The 20193-nt window shown below is 32.4% G+C and overlaps 1 protein-coding gene across 1 annotated transcript; it reads right to left on the reverse strand.

The window, feature by feature from the left end:
* Positions 1–248: 248 nt before the first annotated feature.
* LOC130649580 (uncharacterized) lies at positions 249–17697 on the reverse strand. Its single transcript, XM_057455884.1, has 27 exons — positions 17638–17697; positions 13874–13891; positions 13210–13227; positions 12950–13000; positions 12642–12757; positions 11511–11543; positions 11399–11429; positions 11164–11229; positions 10808–10873; positions 10560–10645; positions 10367–10489; positions 9310–9403; positions 8238–8280; positions 7394–7434; positions 7140–7199; positions 6714–6779; positions 6480–6565; positions 5632–5760; positions 5372–5471; positions 4884–4986; positions 4111–4361; positions 3775–3810; positions 2818–2893; positions 2455–2489; positions 557–586; positions 442–478; positions 249–357 (listed from the first exon to the last, which is right to left on the reverse strand). Exons 7-27 carry the CDS (start codon positions 11408–11410, stop codon positions 251–253), a joined length of 1647 nt encoding a protein of 548 aa, XP_057311867.1. The 5' UTR covers positions 11411–11429; positions 11511–11543; positions 12642–12757; positions 12950–13000; positions 13210–13227; positions 13874–13891; positions 17638–17697; the 3' UTR covers positions 249–250.
* Between the last annotated feature and the right edge of the window lie 2496 nt (positions 17698–20193).

Consider the following 20193-nt stretch of genomic DNA (forward strand, 5'->3'; position numbering starts at 1 on the left):
ATGCAGATGTTTTTTAAACATAATATATAAGACATTTTTTCATTTGACTATATCTTTTACTGTAGCGCACAACGCTAAGGAAAAAAACTCGTGAGCTTCTTATGTGCAAAAGGCAGCGAAATTGAAACAGGGCCGTATGGTTTATATAATGCTTATCAAATATAGATACCTTGATTTGTTTCCTAAAAAAGAGAAAAGAAAAAGGTTACAACTAATAGACACTATTTTCGGTATTAAAATATCACAATTATCACATGTCATGAGAACACAAGAATTGCTCGATGCTGCAATAACTTACTGCGTCCCTTAATTCTGCACTTGTCTCAAGATTATTTTTTGCTGCAACGTATTCATGTTCTAGAATGACAAAGAGAAAACCAGTTTATGAAAAAAAAGGTTTTAAATATCATTTTTCAATTACTGAAAAGATTTCATAATTACCTGTAAAAGTATTTTGATAAGCAACATCATCGTCATTCTATGAAAAACAATGTTCAAATAACAACGAGTGAACAAACAAACAGACGAAAAAACAGACTAAAAACAATAACTCTACCTGTAGCGGCGAGTATCTCGTGGAATTGTCCTATGATTATACAAACGGAAATATAACAAAAAAATAGGTAACGTTCAAAAAAAACAATTTTGGTCACTGTTGAGAACTTTTCCTTCTCCACTTCCCCAAGAAAAACTTTACTTGTCTGTTTCTTCTAATCTGACAACTTTAATTTCAGAAATGCCAGAAAGGTAAGAGATTTTACTATTGTAATTTTTTTTTCAAATTTACCAACCTCTATAAAATTAGCATAATATTTTGTCTGCCTGTCTGCAAAAGACGGATCCTGTTCACAAAATGCGATATTTTAAGGCCGGCTAGCCGTGGATTTAAAACGAACGAAGATTTTGAGGTAGCTAGCATCCTATAGTCACATAGCTATAGCTAGTCTTATTTATTGCTATTCCTTTAATGTTTTTCCGCAGTTTTTTATCTCAGCCAACCTTGTTTATTTTCTTACCCGTACGAACCGCTAAGTCCTGTGTTAACGACAGGCTGTTTCCTGTGTTTTTACTTAAACCAAAGTTTGCGATAAATTTCTTTTTGGACAAGGTTATTATGTGTAAATGGATGTGCCACGGTGCAACACCATTACTAAGTGCTCAGCCTAATCTTCCGATTAATTTTTAAACTTTCACTTACAGCCCAAACTTATACCGTAAAGTATATCAAACTTGATTTTTGCTGTAACGGGGTAACAACGGGTTGTTTTTATTTCAGCTCAAAGTGTAGTAAAATTATTTATTAAAAAAATATGTTACACCCGAAGCACTATAATATAGTGTGCACTTTACTCGATTTACGACATACTGTATATCTGTACTAACGCGCTCTACTTAAACATATAACACAGTTTTAGGCGCTCCACCTTGCGTTTAACAGCGCGTCAAAGAGTTACTTATGGCGTAACCCGGCATTTTCATGAAAATAGCCGTCGAGTTCAAGTGTGTAAACACTGCTTTTATGAAACGTAAAAATCAACAAAAACTACATTTTTGAATTATTTCCTTTTTTTTAACGAAGCCTGTTAGCCTGTTAGAACTCCCTGTATACAAATACAAATCTAGATTCATAGAAATTCCACTTACTAAAAATATATAACAAAGAAGAATGTCTAAATTTTAGCTAACGCTGGATGGGTTTATTTTTTGCTGGAATTGTTTTTCTTATGTTCTTAAATAAACAAAAGTGCAAGAAAATGTCAAATTTAGCTTTTAACACGCTATTTACAAGAGCAGCCTCTTTCTTAAACTGGCAGCAAAAATGCGCGAATTATTGCTAAATACACGTATTTTGCGAGAAGGCGGCGTAACACTACATTCGATAAATTATTCTACTACTGCAGAGTAATTCCATAACAAATTCCCGTGGTTTGTTCCACGGGTTAACCACCAGTCTATATTGTAATACCCGTTTTCTGTCTGTCTGTCACGAAAAATGTTACCGCCAGTAGCTAGACGCATGCAATGCAGTATAAAATAGATGGGCAAACCGGTGAAATTTTCCACGGGACACTGACTTTATATATTTTGTAGAAACTTTTTTTTCCTAAAATTCTTCTTTTCCATAATCAATAAAAATGAAAATGCAATAAGCTTTTTACCTGTAGACTTTTTTTTAGGAAATCATTTGGCGAATCTACCAATATAAAATCTGGAGAGACTTTAAGTCGGCGAACAAGACGTCAATTTATGTGAAAATTTCTGAGATCTCTGCTGTTACCTCATGTTTAATTTATTAAAGATATAATTATAAATTATAAATGAATTGAATTATGACATCTACGTGCTTAGATATCGTTACGGCAAGATATCGCTGCACTGGTACCATTTTGCGCACAGATACACAACGGCTATTATAAAAGGTGAAGATATCTTAAACATATTTAGTATCATTACCAATAACTCTTCTGCTCCACTGTTATCGCACACATCTGAAAAAAATAATTGATATGAACAGTTGCATTTTTTGGTAGAGTTCAGTCGGGACCGCAATGAGATTTCAATTCTTCCTCAAAATCTTCATGCAAACATGATTTATCCGAAATAAACTATGGCGCGTGTGTGTACAAAGTTATTGCGCATGTGTACAAAGCTATTGAGCTTGTGCAGTTCACACTACCTGGATATGAAAACTTCATGTTAGCAGAACGACATGTTATAGAATTTATATTCTCATTTTGCGTCCATGTAAAGGCTACCTTACAGTCAATCAGTTTTCATCGTCAAAATAAATAAATTAGTGTTTGATAGAGGGCGTACCATCAATGTCATCATTGTCATCATTGTCATCATTGTCATCATTGTTAGAATCTGAATAGAGCGATCTGTTGGAATCCTAATAAGTAAAGGTGACCAAAGAAAAAGATTTCGTTGCAGGATATCTTTTTTAAAATTGTGAAGCAAATTCGCTAAGATTATTTAACTTAAATTTAAAAAATATTTCTCTAAAGGGGAAACCTTCACAAAAATATTCAAAAAAATTTATCCCGTACTGGACGCAATTTATTTTAATATAAGTATTTTTACGGCAAGTCGATTAAAACCCCACATTTGAATTTTTTTCCTGACAGAAAAGTCCATCACAACGCACATAGCAACCACTTCTCGACCAGTGTCTAACTACCTGTACTAAACTTTTCTCAATGTATACACGACACTGTCGAGGCTTTCAACATTTTAAATACAAAATAACAAATGAAACTCGTTAGTTTAGCTACGAAAGTTAAATGGACGGTGTTTGATTTGTCCATTTGCGCGTAAGTCGTTCGATTTAAAGTAATGCCTTGAAAATATTTATTGGTGTTTTTTTCAGGATTGCAATTTTACGTTCCTGGCTATGATAACTTGAAAACTTTGGAAATTTTATAGGATTGTTCAGGTAAATGAAGTACTGTGATATGACCTTTACGAATAGTAATAGCGCATATAGTAACTCTCTATTTGAATTCAACCCATATAGTTTGTTTTAAAATGTTTTGAATATTCTAGAAATTGTTTCAACCTTAATAAATAAATTTATTTAGTAATATCACTTCTTTAGAAAACGTTGAGTTCTCAGTACTTTTCACTTTTTCGTTGCAGTATTCTTCCACCGTATCCTCATAACTTTCACTTTTATTTCCCAAATCGGAGTGCTGTGTAAAATACTGTAAAATTTGAACTATATAACAATTTTATGTAAAAGTACGCAACTGAGAAACATTCAAAGAAATTTACCAGTTCTTGTTCCAGTTTTTCAGTGTTGCTGGTATTCTAAACGATATAAATTCCCCACTAATGGCATCACTTTCTTTTGTCACATATTTTGTTTTAGCAAAAATAAAATCGTAAAGAAAAGTTTTATAAAATACAGAACATTTTTTATCAGGGACATTTTATAGATTCTTATAAAGAAAATGTAAGAACCGTTACCTGTTACAGACACACACAGTTTCCGCATTATTAAAAAAGATATCAGATCAAAGCATTTGCAAAGAACAATATAAGTAATGATGACAGCTTCAAATACCCTTATACATTCTCGGGGTTTCTTACAGGTAGAACATAGCTTACTTCTTCTTTGACAGTTTCAAAGTATTTTGGCTCATTGATTCCTTCAGAACTGTTGGAAAGATTTGGCTTATTTTGGCGTTTCACTGCAGGTGCCGGACGAACTTCTTTAAGAGCATCAGGTGCATATTCTTGGATTAAGTGTTTTGGCAGTGCTGGCGGGGAAGTTTCGTAGCAATAGGAGTAGTCAAAGCCTGTGCTATTGTTAATTTTCTTTGCTTCCTTATCGCGTGTCATACCAAATATCATATGTCCTGAATAAGAACGCAGTAGTTTAGGGTTATTATTCACACTGTGGATTGCGATAATTCTTTTCAAGAAGCTAAAAGGCTGTTTTTGACTTTATTTGCAGAAAAACATGCTCAAGAACAAATATGCTGCTATGGTATCCGTGAATTTACCAATATCGCTTTAAATATCAAACTTCCAATTAGTTTCAAATCCTTTTAACTCAATCATGTTAAATTCGAATTGTACAAACGTATATCTGCAAGAGCATTACACAACAAGCCATTTAAGACAACAATTTGAACACGCTTTTTAGGTTTGTGCTTTCTTATCAAAACGAGCTTTTTCTACAATTTGTTGTACAAGTATAGTTCTACAAGTTGTTGTAGAACGATATAGAAGTGAAATGTAATTTGTTGTTGACTTTAAGGATACCAGGATAATGGAGACTTGACGAGACGAGAGGATAACATGCTTTATCACATATTAAATGATGATTATTTTGGAGGTACGTGTTTTTTAAAATGGTGAAAAAGAGTTAGATTAACCTATTCTGGTAATGTGTTGTTGGTTAGCTGCTAACAATCTCTCACGATTTCTATCATAACTGGCTTCAGTTGGTAAGCAGATCTTCTTCAGGCATAGCAAAACCTTAAAATTCAAAAGAAAATGAATTCGAATTAAAGTATATTGCCGTTACAATATGACAAATTTCACGAAGTTTTGTGATTTCGTTGTGCATTAAAAGCAAGAAAAGTAGCGTTACAAATCCAGGAACAAAAATACAAATTTTGTACCAAGAAATTAATTTAGGTGTATCTCCATGAACTTTTTTTGAAGATTATAGGTTTTAACTCATCGCATTTTTACGAAAATAAAATGCGCATGGGATATTCTTGTCCCTTCCCCTATATCATCCTCTAGGAAGTATAGTAACATGCAGGATTGCGCGCCTTCGTTTTTGAAAGTACATTGCAAAGCCAAAAAACACTTCTTTTTTCGACAAATCAGTTTTAATTTTTCGTCACAATCTTACCTGAATGACCTCACATAGAGATGTGCAATTATGGCTCTCTCCATTGATTTTAAACGACAGAAAGTCATCAACATCTTCTACTTGTAAGTACTCGACGGTACTAACGAAATAAAAAATTTTGTAAAAGGAAGACTTTCAACATGAAGACTTCTTGAAACTTAATACAGTCTGTGTTATTACATACGTTTTCTGAAAGTATAGTATAATAGAAAATCGTACAAGTATCAGTAGATTCTTGTACAATTTCGAAGTTGAATTACCTATTTGTACTGATTGCAACGATGTATTGTCCAATCGGTTTTTCACAATTAAGCACCAGAAAGGAACCACTTTCTTTTCCATTTAAAAGTTGTTGAGATTCTTGTAATGACAAATCTCCAGCATACCAGCTAAAAGAGGAAAAGTTTTAATTACAGAATTGACATTCTTTGTGGGAAGGGCGAGCCCGAATATGAAATCTGCTTAAGATATGGACGCTCTTTCACTTTTGATACATTGATTAGGGCGTTTATTAAAAAGAAAAAAATACAGCTTGTGGGTACTTTTTCGAATCATTACAATGTCTGACTCGAATGAAAATCTGCAAATAAAATGTTTAGGAAAGAAAGTTAAAGATCTTTATGTCTAGAATCCAATAAGCGATACGACAGATTTTATCCATAAAAGGGAGGATACATCGAAAAATCTCTTTTTGTTTTTACTTTAGCAAAATATAAAAGTCAAAATGCTGCCTTTTGCCCTTTAGTAAGTAAGTAAGCAACGGGAAGTTTAACGTCCTTGGAGATTCCATCCAAACGGCTGGCTCTTCCTCCCCTTTGACTGTAACTATGTTACGTTAGCGCTAGAGAGCATTGCTCTAACTTGCTTGCCTGGTGAAAAAAAGAAAAAAAGGATGACAACACTACATTTAAAGTGCGCCGGATCGGGGACTTGAACCTGAAACCTTATGAGTACAAGCCGAAGGCGCTACCACTACATCATCTCCGCCTTAGAGAGAAATGCAGTATTTTTCAAAACAGAAAACAAGACAATACCCTTTTAAGTCACATTATGTGTAAAGACAAGCCTTCGAGTTAATATCAAGAAAGCGTTTAGTTTTTGGACTAACCTTACACCGAAACATTCTTTATTTTTCATTGTCTTAACCAAGCCAAAACTGGAATTGTCAAGTCGTTTTACAATTGTTAACTCACACTAAAATTAAAAACAAGGAAATAAGACATTGGTTTACGATTACCGGGAGTTCGTCTTGTCCAAAATGTCTATGAAACTGCATTGATTAATTTCATATGCTCTTAGACTTCTTTTCTCGCGACAATATACCGGAAAAGGATTACTTTACCTTTCGACAAAATCCACATTTCCTTATAAGATCTCCATTTTTAACTTCAAAATTTGTGTCATTTTCCTATAAAGCAGTGAGAAAACCAAAACTTGCGAGCTTGGCCTCTTCTTTTGCATTCAAAACAACAAATAAATATATCAAAATGTACTACACGCTGATTTGAACTTTCAGTCGTCGAAGAATAAATAGAAAAAAATAGATGGTGTCGAGGTTTTCTTAGAAGTATATATGAATTATTATAAACGGAGAAAATACTGTGAGTATAGACTGTAATTATAGGCGTAAAACCCTTGTTCTTAATCCATTAAGAAGTTCTGTCTTAATAAGTTCTTTATTTTTAACAAAATATCAGACAAAACGTTTTTTTATATAGACAAAATTAAACACTGACAAATTGCTGGGTTAGTAAAAGATTTGACTTACGTAGTGCCTAGTATCATGCGTTGAAACATAAACAATATCGGCTTCTCTTTGTGTTGGCATCTGAAAAATATAAACATGTTTATTGTAAACATCTATAAAGTATCGTAGACTAGTTGTATCCCCCGTGGAATTCGCTCTACAATTCGCTTAGCCTATTTTTTAAACTCTATTTTATTAATTTCTTCAAATGATCATTTACATAGACAAAAATTAAACCACTTCTATGCCATAGTAAATCGTGTAAAGATATTTACCTCGATATTTTCGAAAGGACATCCACAAAGTGCATTCGGAACTGTACATAAAATAAATGAATGAATATATAAATTTTAGAAAAGTATTATTAACGGGAGTGTCTTATGCTCATAAACCATCGGACAGAACTACCAAGCTTGATACAACACACTGATACCTGTTAGTACCGTATTTTATCAAATTTTCTTGCACACGGATTTGCGCGCAGAGCCGCAGCCCAAGGAAATAATTAAGTTAAAGATTATACAAGACGAATTAAGAAAATATATAAAAAAGAAAATACAAAAGTTTAACGTGTTTGTTAAAGCTGGAACAAAAAAATGTTTTTTAGAAATTACTCAATCCATTGTTGCTATTGTGCAGAGCTCAAATCACTGGTCAAGAAAATGACGAACATTTTTTGCAGCCCACTTCTGAAATGTTAGTAAACAACAGCTCGCGCATTTTTTTAGTGTTCTGCTTTGATTTGTTCTGCTTTTTAGTGATTTGCTTTAAATTACAATTTTTGCTTTGTCTATCTTTTTCTCTTTGTTTTTTTATTCATTTGTTTATCTTTTCGTACTTTTTTTTGTTGCAGTCGAAAGAAGTTTAATTTTTAATCAGAAAGTATTGCTGAGCGGGCTGAAAATATCACTTATGCCCGATTAGCTAGCGATAAATGAAATTTTTGCCAGCGCAATTTATAATGGCATATAATTGTATATTGTAAACCGACGGTAAATGATAATTTGGCCCAGCACCTCCTCATTTATGATTGCGATCAAGCGTTATATCCCTAACAACAGCTTTGTCCATGGTTTGTCAATCTTTGAACAACTATTGAAAATTAATTTGGAGACTAACCTTTGAGAGGATTGTACATTGGCATCTCATCTGAGTTGCATTCCTAGATAAACAAAACCAAACAGTGTATGTGCATGATGCGTTAAACTGCTTTCTTGATAACCACAATATTATAAGATCTTTATGCTACTGTTCGCTCAGAAAAACAAACTCTTTTCTGTGTACATAGACCATTCCGTCCTGAAAAACTTTTTTCAAGTTCTTTTTTTACAAGGTATGGGTTCTTGTCCATTATCCAGTCAAAAATATATATTTTACCACCATTCATTTTTACATTTAGAAGAATTTGACGTACAATGATCGCAATACGCTATTTAATTCGATTGCTTTGGAAATGCTTTTTATTGTGAAGAGCCAGCTCGCCTAACTGGAAGCAACTTCTAACTCCACCATAATCTTTTTAGTTATTTGTCTGCGAAATACGCGTACTGTTACGGAAACACGGAAATTTTAAAATACGCACGAAATACCTAATGCGATATATTTTTACCGACGTGATTCTTTAAAAAAACAATCCAAGATCTTCGCGGCTGGACGAACAAAGGCCATTTTGATTTTGAAAATTGTCATGTGTGGTCAGTGTGTGAGGTTTGTGGGCCTGTTTGACTTCTTTGTCTGCTGAAAGCTTTATATTTTTGTAAAATGTTTGTTTTTAATGTTAGGACAAGTATATTATCACGTTCTTTTAACACGTACAAATCTTTAACGCACCCGTTTTAGGATTTTTGACTAGGAAAAAAGATTTTGTGGAGGATTTTTTTTGCTATGATGAAGTAACAACGGTTTGTAAACTCTGTTTTTATTTTAGCTATAGTTGTGGAAAAGGTATTTTCGAAAAATATGTTACTATAATGGTGTGTGTGCTTCACTTGATTGACGACATACTGTATACCTGTACTGAAGCGCTCCACCTGATCCTGTGGCACTGTGTACGGCTCTTATAAGCGTTCATACATTTACTTGTGGCTTAACCTGGCTAGTTAGATTGTAAGAAACATGAGTTATGATATATGATTGTCAAACACAGTAGAATGTATAAACCATTTGTGAAAAACAAAACATTTTATTTTACCTGGACTATGCTGAAAAAACTATCATAGCTTCTGCTTTTGTCCAAGAAAAGCCAGTCGTCCATTTGGAGAACTACAAAATGTTTCAACTGTCCTCTAAAATTCATATATTAACAATACAAAATAAATAATTATGTATTTAAATTATTCCTCTATATAATGATATTGTTCCTCTTGATTTACACCGGTAACATACATTTTATATATCTTATCGGGGGAAAAACAATTCGGGGAAAAGTGACTAAATTTTTTGCAAGTGACTTTTTTTTCACAAATTCTAAAATTTGTTTACCATAATTCTTCTAATTATAAAAAAACATTATTTTGGCCAATAATTAGAGAAGGTAAATTACTGCAAAATCTATCCGTACTAATAATACATCTTTCACGACTTATATAAAATATAATAATTATAACGTCATCCGAAATTTTATAATGGTTCTGTGCTCTTTAAATAAAAATATTTAGTTGGAATATCAAATTATCATGACAAAACTAAAGTTTTTAGATCAATAAAATATTTTGGTTGGATTTTATTTAGATTTGAAATAAAGAAATAATAATTTGGAAAACGAGGCTATTCTTAAACAGTTCGTCTATTTGAAGGATTGGATTTGGCCGTAATTTTCATTTTGAAATTGTGGGACTTAAAAATTCACGATATTAGGTTATTTGTTCTACGTTTTGATAAGAAACTTAGGGATGAGAATCATTTTTAGTAGCAACCTTTTTATTTGAGTTTGACATAATTAGGAAATATGAGAGAGGTCTATTAGAGAAAAAATCATATAAATTTCAATAATTATTATTTATGCAATTTTGTTTTGTTTTTGTAACTTCAGTCCACCTTGCTTATGGAAAAAAATTGTTTCGGAAAAGGGACGCTAAAATTAGAAGAATTACAGTAGGTAATATACCCTGCAGACAAATTGTTAGTTTGCATGCTGTCAGCCTGCAAAAAAAATTACTGCGATATTTTACGCGTATTTCGTGTATTGTTAGCATGAAGTAAATTTTTGAGCAGAAGTATAAATATATAAGTAAGGAGTAGAATTTTACTTTGCAAGCATTACTGTTATGATGTATTGAGTATTGTTGACTTTCCAGACCAAAAACGTTGCACATGTTGCGTTCTGGAACATAAGTTCTACATATAACTTAGACATTCTGCCGCGATACCATCTAAAAATACGTGACAGTGTAACATATTATAGAGTATTAATATTTAATGTATAAAACATAAAGCTGTTACCTTTTTGAACAGAATGGAGAGACATCACATACAAACACGTATCCTGTATCACCACTTCTAATATTGCTCACTTTGACTTTTCCATCCTAAAGCATTTCATAGAGAATCATTTTTCTAATTATACAGAATATTTTCAATGATTTTAATTTAACGTGGTTGTTGAGCCACGTACGAATTTTTGCCAACATTTTGTTGCTTGCACTCGCTCAATAAGCATATGGATAAGATGGAAAGTAAGGAAATCTCACCTGTGCGTTGCATTCAAGAGGTTTGAGCAAATCGTCTTCTGTGTAAGAAACAATGTCGCTCGCTTTCTGTTTAAAAAAATCTTATTACTGTTAACTTATTAAAGATGGGTAAGATTTAACAGAAAGTGAAATGTCATACAAAATTTAATAAAAGTATTAATTTTAAGTTTATATTGACCATAAACCGTTTTGAGCAAATTATCTACCTTTTATTCACGTTGCATTATTACAAAAAGTTTCTTAAATTCTTAAGATAAGTTCCTCAGTGAAGTGATAATGTAGTTTTTGAGAGATTTTGGAAACAAATACGCCTAGATAAAAAAAACTTGTTAATATGTTTTATTAATAAAACTTACATCTCCATTATTTTCTTTGAAAGCTTTTAACAAAACATCTGGCAGTATGGGTTTGTCGAACCATTCCTGTAATCATGTATTTTTAACTGTTTCAGAGTGCTACGTGGTAATAAACACAATATGGCATTGTATAGGACAATAAACACATAAAGCTAATAAATCTGTTGTTAATCTAAAATTAACCTCTTCGCATAGCTGATTAGGTATAAAAGCAAGTTTAAAGCAAAAAAAATACCTCTGCCTTCATAGGTATATAAACATCTTCTCTATAGAAAGAGCAAAAAAAAATATTTCATTCTGAACTTTACAAATGTTAGCCTTGTTCAAATTTTTCATTTAGTACTTACATAGGTTCGTAAATATCGCTCCCACTGGCTAACCTGTGAGTAAAGGGAGAAATGTTAATCCCTGGAGAGTTTATTATCTTCGGAAAAACAGGAAAGTGGCATAAATTAAGGATGACAAATAAATATACAAGTTAAGAGAATTGTCAGTGGTAAATAAATAATGCATGAACAAACTAAACTATGGAATTGCAAATCTGCATTGCAAGTGCAATCATAGCTATGTAAAGGACGGTTGACTACAAACACGATCTTGTGTGTAGCGTATTAAGTGGTAAGACACCTGCTCTTAGACCACGAAATGCAAGGACCGACTTTAGCAAAAGACTAATGCCTTTTTGCACTTGAATCAGTAACTTGAATAATTTGGCTTTAAAAGAAAGGTACTGACATAATTTGAGAACAAAATATCAAGATAGCTAAAAAATGGCCAAAAGGTTGCATAACTATGAATAGGATAACAATATTAGTCTGAATAAATATACAGGATATAGCCACTTCAGTGTCGTTAATCTGGGTCCTGTGTTTTCAACATACATTAAGGCCGACATTGGCTACACAATTTCCACTGCATGGCATGGGTTGGCCTGTAACTGTGGCAAAGACACTTGCTAAACATGCCCGCCCTGTGGACCGAACCGATCTTGTGATTATAAAGCAAACTCCATAACCACAAGGCCGCCCGCCACAAATTATATTTGGCGTTGACCTCCATAAGCTGCAAATAAAATGCCTATTGATACGCCCCGCAGCACAACGCTTATTGTCGAAAAACAATTTCGTATTTTTATTTTTGATTAATGTGTTGCAATTTCACTTTCGTTGTTTCCTTCGCTTTGTTTTTATTCTCTTTAGAAATGAAATTAGTAATAAGAATAAGAACAACACAAAGAGAAATTTCACATCATCGGTGGGAATTTACAGTAGGAAGTTTTAAAATAACTCTTATTGACGATGTAAAGCGAATTTCACTAATGAGATAAACATCATCGAAGCATATTTTTTGATATGAAACCTCTACATAAAAAGTGTTAGCAGATACATAATTGCTTCTGTGGATGTAAAAACTAACAGACCTGTAATCCCAAACTATGTAGTCACCAGTTAAAAAATTTCAGAAGTTCTAAGTCATACCTTTCATTTCTAAAAGTTGGTACATTTGTTTCTGAAGAGACGTCCAAGTTTTGCTGATGTATTAGGCCAACTTTTTGTTTTGGAAAGGTCAAATTATTTGCAGTAAACCAGCCACCCTAATAAAAAAACGTGGTGTTAACTTTGTCTTTGGGCATAATATTATACCTAGACCATAGAAATTTTTATTTTATCACAAGATTTGACGTTATATCCACAACTTACTCATGCTCATAAAAATAATAATAATATTTTCTCTATTGTAGATGACCCTTTTCTCAACTGGAAAACAGAGTACCAGGAATACCGACCTCTTTAATTTTCAGAATTTGTATACTATCATCTGGCCAAAATCGCAATATCTAAAAACAATTATCAGAAACAAATGGTAAAATAAATAAAAAAAAACTAAAAAAAACCCCGACAGTAAAGAAGTAAATGCAAGTTTAAGTGTACTTCATCTGGCAAGGTGCAACGCCAAATAACTGCACACGTTATTAAGGCATATATCTTCTATTTTTTATGTTTTTTTTATTCCAGACATATATAATAATATATGTTGTACACGTACCTCTTTGCGCGATTTCACCTAAATAAATAATTTGCTAAAATTAACTAAACAGCAAAATAACATTAAAAAGTTGATCACGTTATGTGAAAAAAACTTTTTGAGAAAAAAGATAAAGGTCTTCTGCTAATATAGGGAATTTGCATCTATTCTATTTGGATTATTTTGGATTATTTTGGTTCATATTCTGTTTTAACAGCGTTAAGTTATTACTAGTAAATCTGTTGGAGAGATAATTTTATTCGTAATTCCAAGACACTAGTGCATGGAGGGGGGGGTATTTTTAATTTTTAATAACTTTTGTTTTAGACGAAATATATTTTTATGACGTACTATCTCCTTATTATAAGAAGATGTTTCAGTTCCATTACAAAAAAAGGGGATTTTTTTATATTCTGTTCAACTTCTTTTTCTAAAGCGAAAAAATTTAAATTATGGAAAAAATGATGACTTTATAATTAGTCAGCATTAATGGGGTTAATACACACGAATATGCCTTTATTTATTTTTATTAATTACAAATAAGATAAAGTAAAAATGTTTTCTTTAAAAAGCCTTAAGACCATATAATACCCCAAATCACAATAAAATATCACAAACAACCATAAAATACCACAAAAAGCCAAGAAGTACAACAAAAAAAACACAAAAACCATAAAATACTAACCTTAAACTTTATTGGTAACTAAAATTAAAGAAGAAAAAATAAGTAACATTTATCCATTGTCAATTTAAATCAAGTGAAGTCATCAAACTTAACGTAAAATTTTGACAAACACAAAAACAATTAATTTTTTTGTGAACATTGATATTTCGCGCTGGCTGAATTCGTTGAAATCCGTCGTGAATAATGTAAAAGTACGAGTAATACAAGTAAAGTTTACAACGATTACTTTTATTGTAAGCGCCTCTTACTCCAGGATAAAAACCAGCGTACTCTGTAATAGCCGAACTACAGGTTCTTATGCTTTTTTCGGTTGCAAAAACCTTTGAGATTGCTACTCAATGACGACGTAAGCAATTAATAACATAATTTCCTAATTAACAATATTTAAACAGAATAATAAATATTGAACTATCGTTGATTGTTGCGTCATCCTTTATCTCTAACATTTGTTTTGGAGATGTCTCTTGCTTTTGAATTGATTAGGTAGCGTCTTGTTTCGTCAAGGTTGACATAGTATAAAACAGAAAGAAAACAATTGTTAAGTACTAAAACACAAAATTTTACGTTAAGTTTGATGACTTCACTTGATTTAAATTGACAATTGTTTTCTTTCTGTTTTATACTATGTCAACCTTGACGAAACAAGACGCTACCTAATCAATTCAAAAGCAAGAGACATCTCCAAAACAAATGTTAGAGATAAAGGATGACGCAACAATCAACGATAGTTCAATATTTATTATTCTGTTTAAATATTGTTAATTAGGAAATTATGTTATTAATTGCTTACGTCGTCATTGAGTAGCAATCTCAAAGGTTTTTGCAACCGAAAAAAGCATAAGAACCTGTAGTTCGGCTATTACAGAGTACGCTGGTTTTTATCCTGGAGTAAGAGGCGCTTACAATAAAAGTAATCGTTGTAAACTTTACTTGTATTACTCGTACTTTTACATTATTCACGACGGATTTCAACGAATTCAGCCAGCGCGAAATATCAATGTTCACAAAAAAATTAATTGTTTTTGTGTTTGTCAGGAAGATGTGAATAGAAACATTCTTTCCAAAAACTTGAAGTATAAGGGCTAGGCACTGATGGATTTAAAATTGTATTCTCCTTCATGTGTCCCTAGTTTAATATCTAAAAATCGAGTGATCACAAGTTATAACTAACAAATGATGCGTGACATCATATTTTTATTTAATTTAACACAGGACTTAATGTTGCTTTTTTTGGATACTCTTAGCACCTTGGTTAATGACACGTGATCACCTAACTCAGAGACTTTTTCTTGTGCTTCTTTTCACTGGCAAAGAAACAAGGGTCCCGAACGTCTGACTGGCCTAAACCTCACCTTGGTTACTACAGGATTTTTTTATAAAAAACCTAACCATTTGGTTGAGCCTGGAGATGTTTTCTCAAATGTTCCTAAATTTTCTTATTTGACCTGAAAAATATTTTATTTGCAAACCTTTTTTAGGTTTGGTCTACGGTTTTGATATATATGAATAAAATTTGCTGTTTCTGTTATATGTATAGATATAAGTTTCTTATAACCTGTCAAATTTTCCTAAAATTCAGCCTTCCTGAGCCTAAGGTTTCTTATTGACTGATTTCTTATAAAAGAAAAGTGTATCCCAACCAGCCCTGCTAATTTAATTTTAACAAGAAGCCCTGGGGGCTCTAAGAATTTCCGCGCGCTACCAAAATATTTGATGAAAACCTGCTAATTCGTTGTGTTATTGTGCCAAACATTCGAAGGGGTTTGGTGCATGAACCTCTAAAGATAAAGCACACCAGTGACATTATATCTTACAACAAACGCAAACAAATAGAAACGTGTCATAATAAACTCACATTTTAAAAGAAATTGCTAACAAAAAATACAGCCTATCATTCATGGTTGAAAGTCTTGCGATTGAAACGTTTATGGTCTTAAACGGCATTAGTTGACAAAAAATCAAAATTTTGATGTGACCATCATTTTCAGCATACTTTTTTTATTAACTGTGTCAATTTTTGTCGAAAATAAAGCAGTTTTGATTTTTGGATAAATTTTGACCTGAAATGACATTTAGGTGACAAAAATTCAAACTTTTGTACCATCGTCATTTTCAGCATACTTTATTTGTTAACTGTACCAGATTTAGCCGAAAATGAAGTGGTTTTAATTTTTGGACCATTTTTGGCCTAAAATGGCATTTAGGTGACAAAAATCAAAATTTTGATGTCACCATTATGTTCTGCATACTTTTTTTGTTAACTTTGCCAATTTTTGTTGAAAATGAAGTAGTTTTAATTTTTGGACCAATTTTGGCCTGAAATGACATTTAGGTAAGAAGAAATCAAAACTTTGATGTCACCATCATGTTCAGCATACTTTATTTGTTAACTGTTCAAAATTTTGTTGAAAATAAAGTAGTTCTAATTTTTGGACCAATTTTGGCCTAAAATGATATTTAGGTGACAAAAATCAAAATTATTATGTCACCATCATGTTCAGCATACTTTATTTGTTAACTGTTCGAAATTTTGTTGAAAATAAAGTAGTTCTAATTTTTGGACCAATTTTGGCCTAAAATGATATTTAGGTGACAAAAATCAAAATTAATATGTCACCATTATGTTTAACATACCTTTTTTCGTTAACTGTGCCAAATTTTGTCGAAAACAAATACCAATTTTGGCCTGAAGCGTCCATACTAGACTTTCCAGTAGTTAAGGAGCTTGGGTACGAAGTTTACATCTGTGACGGACCAACGTGAAATCCCAGGGTCGATTTTTTCTCAAAAAATGCTCCGAAAGAAAAAAACGACGGTTTTAAAGAATTTCCTACGCCTTCGGGCGCGGAAATTCAAAAATATACATACTGGTAATTTTATTGAAAACTGAAAATCAGAATATATTTAATTATTCTACGCCAACGTCAACTTCTTTCCGCCCACATGGTTGCTGGACACATGCCATCAAAGAAAAAATAATCAATGAGGGAGAGCATTTGTTGCTGATTTTCCATCGTATTGATTTTTTTAAACATATCAACTAAGTGTTGACTATATGATAAATTAATTAAAGTGTTTTGTTATATTTTATGAATTAAAGTTTTAACTTACTCAAATTACGCCTAGTTGCATCATTCAGTTTCTATATCTTAATGTTGTTTTCGAGCACACCACGATGTTACCCTACTTTTTGATAGTTAGGTGAATCGACGTGAAAAACATGCTCCCGAGCTTCTCTCAAAGAGTTGAACTTACTGGACGTTTTAAGCGAGTTTTTTTCCCAAGAAAATGTAAACAATTACTCAATCCATTCCATGCAAGAAAATATCAGACAAACAAAATTTCTTCTGCACCTTTTTACCTATATTTTAACACCTGTATACGTCTGTCTGTCTGTCACGCAAAATGGTACCGCAAGTAGCGACACGCACATAATGTGGTATAAGCGAACGGACGAACCCATGGATTTTTGGCCCACCAAGTTTAAAAAAAAATATCAGTCAAAACAACAACAAGAAAGTCAAGAAAAATAAAGCACCATTATTTTCAGTTCTAGTACCTTTCAACTTTCAGGAAAGTCATCACTCGTCCTGGATTGATGAAAGGCTGTAAGGGTGATCACGCGGTCACTTACGAATATCTTTATTTATTAAAAAAAATTTTACAGCTATCACAAAAGCTTCATAAATTTTACTCTTCTTTAACAAAAATCCTCTTTTTTAATTTTTTTATAGTTATTTTTATAGTATATACCAGTAACTTGCCTTCTTTTCTTCGCCGAAGTCATGTGGAACAGCGATAAACCTTCCCACATTTAAATGAAGTCATTTCCTAAAAGAAATTATTTCTTTACGTGAGGAAAGGCGTTAGGGTTTCATGATTGTTTGAATTGTGTAACTAATATCAAAGTACATGTTCTTATACATTTTTTAAATCAGCGTTACAAACTCTACACATTAGGCAACGGCTGTTTTTTGTTTACGCAATGTTGACGTCCTCAAAACTCCTAAACTGCCTTTATTGCCATCTAATATCTCACATGTTTTCTGAACATCCGAGTGCTCTTAAACAAAGAAATATGAGAATGCAAGAAACGATACAAAAAGTTTTATCAAATTATTTAAAAAAAGTTCGCAGAAATTTAAAACTATTTCATTTCTGTTCATCCGTTTATCGACTGATTGAAACTTCGTTCTTGTAATCGGTATATATATAAATATATGCCGACTTTTAAAACACGAGTAGGCATTGGACCTGGTCGGTTAAACAGCGCAATACAATCAAGCCACTGCATGACTAATAAATAGGCGACAATAAACGCAAAAAACGTATATAAAATAACAGTGTCTGACACTTTTGAAACTGACAAAGCTTCACCGCGACTAAGAGTTTCACCATGAAGCCCAAATTTAATAAATATCTATATAACAATGCTTTCTCACCATACATATGTTGTGTTCGATCTCCTCATGTATTCTAAACTGGCAACCTTTACTTACTGCCAGTAATCATATAAACGTACGCAGGGGAAGTTCCTATGTATTTGCACTACAATTTCTCGTACTGTTTTCTATGTTTGACGTGCGTGTTACCTTGATGAATAATTATTGTAATTGATTTTGGATCGACTATTTTTGTTATCAATTCCTTAGCATGAATCAACTTTTGTTTTTAAATGATAAGCTTTATTACCAACTCTTTTTGCTTTGTTGATGTTGATGCGCTTTTAAGTAATATGAGCTTGAAGATAAACCCCTCTTTTGAAAGAAATAAACTCTATTTGTAGAGAAATAAAGCTATTTTTTCTAAAATTTTCATTAGAATAGAAGTAGCTTGAACAAAGCGATATAAGATAATGATATTTGAAAGTAAAACAGTTCATTAAGCCTGCTTGAGATGGTAATACTTCAGAAAAAATGAAACACTATAATATTTCTGATCAAAATTTCGAAATGCACTTTTTAGTAGTTGGAAACTAGATGTTTTTTAAAAATAAGATTATTGACATGATGTCACTAATGCCAAGTACTTTTTGCTTATAGAGATAATAGTTCAGCATACCATGATTTCCGGGGAATTCCCCAGCTTACTGCTAATAAACATCAATGCAATAAGAGACCAACATGGTGCCAGGTTACAACGTTGAAATTCCACAGACCTTTTTTTAACAATTTATTACATCAAAAAAACACCCCAGCTTAATGATAACAACAGTATTTACTTTAATCGTAAAGTTTGATTTTTGAATTTCACAAATTAAGTATCTTATTGATTATATTAACCCTAGTCGGCGTAGAATCATGTTTTGTTACGATTTATCATTTTTAGTCGTAATCTGTAAATATATGAAATAATATAAAAAGGCACTTAAGATCATGTAATAAAAAGAAACCTGGTGGTTGGAAGCACCTCGAATTTGTAACACTTTAAGTTATTCGCGATTAAATAATTCGTGTCTTGCAACTTTCTTTGTAGAATGAATTTAAATTCGAATGTTATTTTTGTATATACAACAAAAATAAACCGACAAAGTTTACGTTGTGGATATTTATTTTTATATATATATTTTCAACAAAACAATAATTCGATATTGTCGCATTTTGGAGGAGAAGAAGATATTATAATATTCTAGCTTTGCCCTAAGATCTTTCGATCATAGTCTGAATAAAAAGAGAGGTAGATCGGCCCAAAACACTTTGGACGGTTTGCTTATAAAATGCCAGGTGCAGCTGAAGATTTCTTTGTTGTGATTTTTCAGTTAGTAGAAGCTGAAATTCCCGAGTAAAAAGAAGAATCTATATCTCAGGTAAATAGCAACATTGAAGAACTGAGTTATCGGAAACACATTTAGTAAATACTAGTCGATAAAGCTCGTGGAGAAATCCACTTAGGCAGAAGGACAATGGAAAAATAGGTTGTTTTAGATTTTTTGCTGACGTCAACAGTGCAGGTACAAAAAAAATTGGCCAAGTTTAGTTTATTCGTTGCCTATAACGTGTAAAGGTTAAAACGCTGATCACAATAATGTATAGGATCATATGTATTCGACAAAAGCCTAAGGAGATATAAGGTGTTAAAAATTTTGTTGACGTCAGCAATGGCCTGTCATTCCCAAATATTTATTTTCAAGAAATTTGTGTACCTATTGCCTTCATCGTATAGATCTTGAAACGCTGATCAAGAAAAGTCCATTCTGAAACGGATTTGGTGACCCAGGTCTGGAAAACTTACCCAACTTGGTCCCAGGTAGTCCCTAGTTACCCACGCAGGAGATGACGTCAGTTATTTCCACCCGTTTCCAAGTTATTAAGCCTTAATTT

The sequence above is a fragment of the Hydractinia symbiolongicarpus genome, chromosome 1 (assembly GCF_029227915.1).
Source record: "Hydractinia symbiolongicarpus strain clone_291-10 chromosome 1, HSymV2.1, whole genome shotgun sequence".
Lineage (NCBI taxonomy): Eukaryota > Metazoa > Cnidaria > Hydrozoa > Anthoathecata > Hydractiniidae > Hydractinia > Hydractinia symbiolongicarpus.

Excerpts from the sequence above, each read along its gene's own strand:
- LOC130649580 (XM_057455884.1), bottom strand. Across the intron at positions 6,780-7,139 it reads CGCATGATACTAGGCACTAC|GAAAATGACACAAATTTTGA; the intron begins GTAAGTCAAATC and ends ACTGCTTTATAG. Across the intron at positions 5,472-5,631 it reads GTTGCAATCAGTACAAATAG|TACCGTCGAGTACTTACAAG; the intron begins GTAATTCAACTT and ends TTATTTCGTTAG.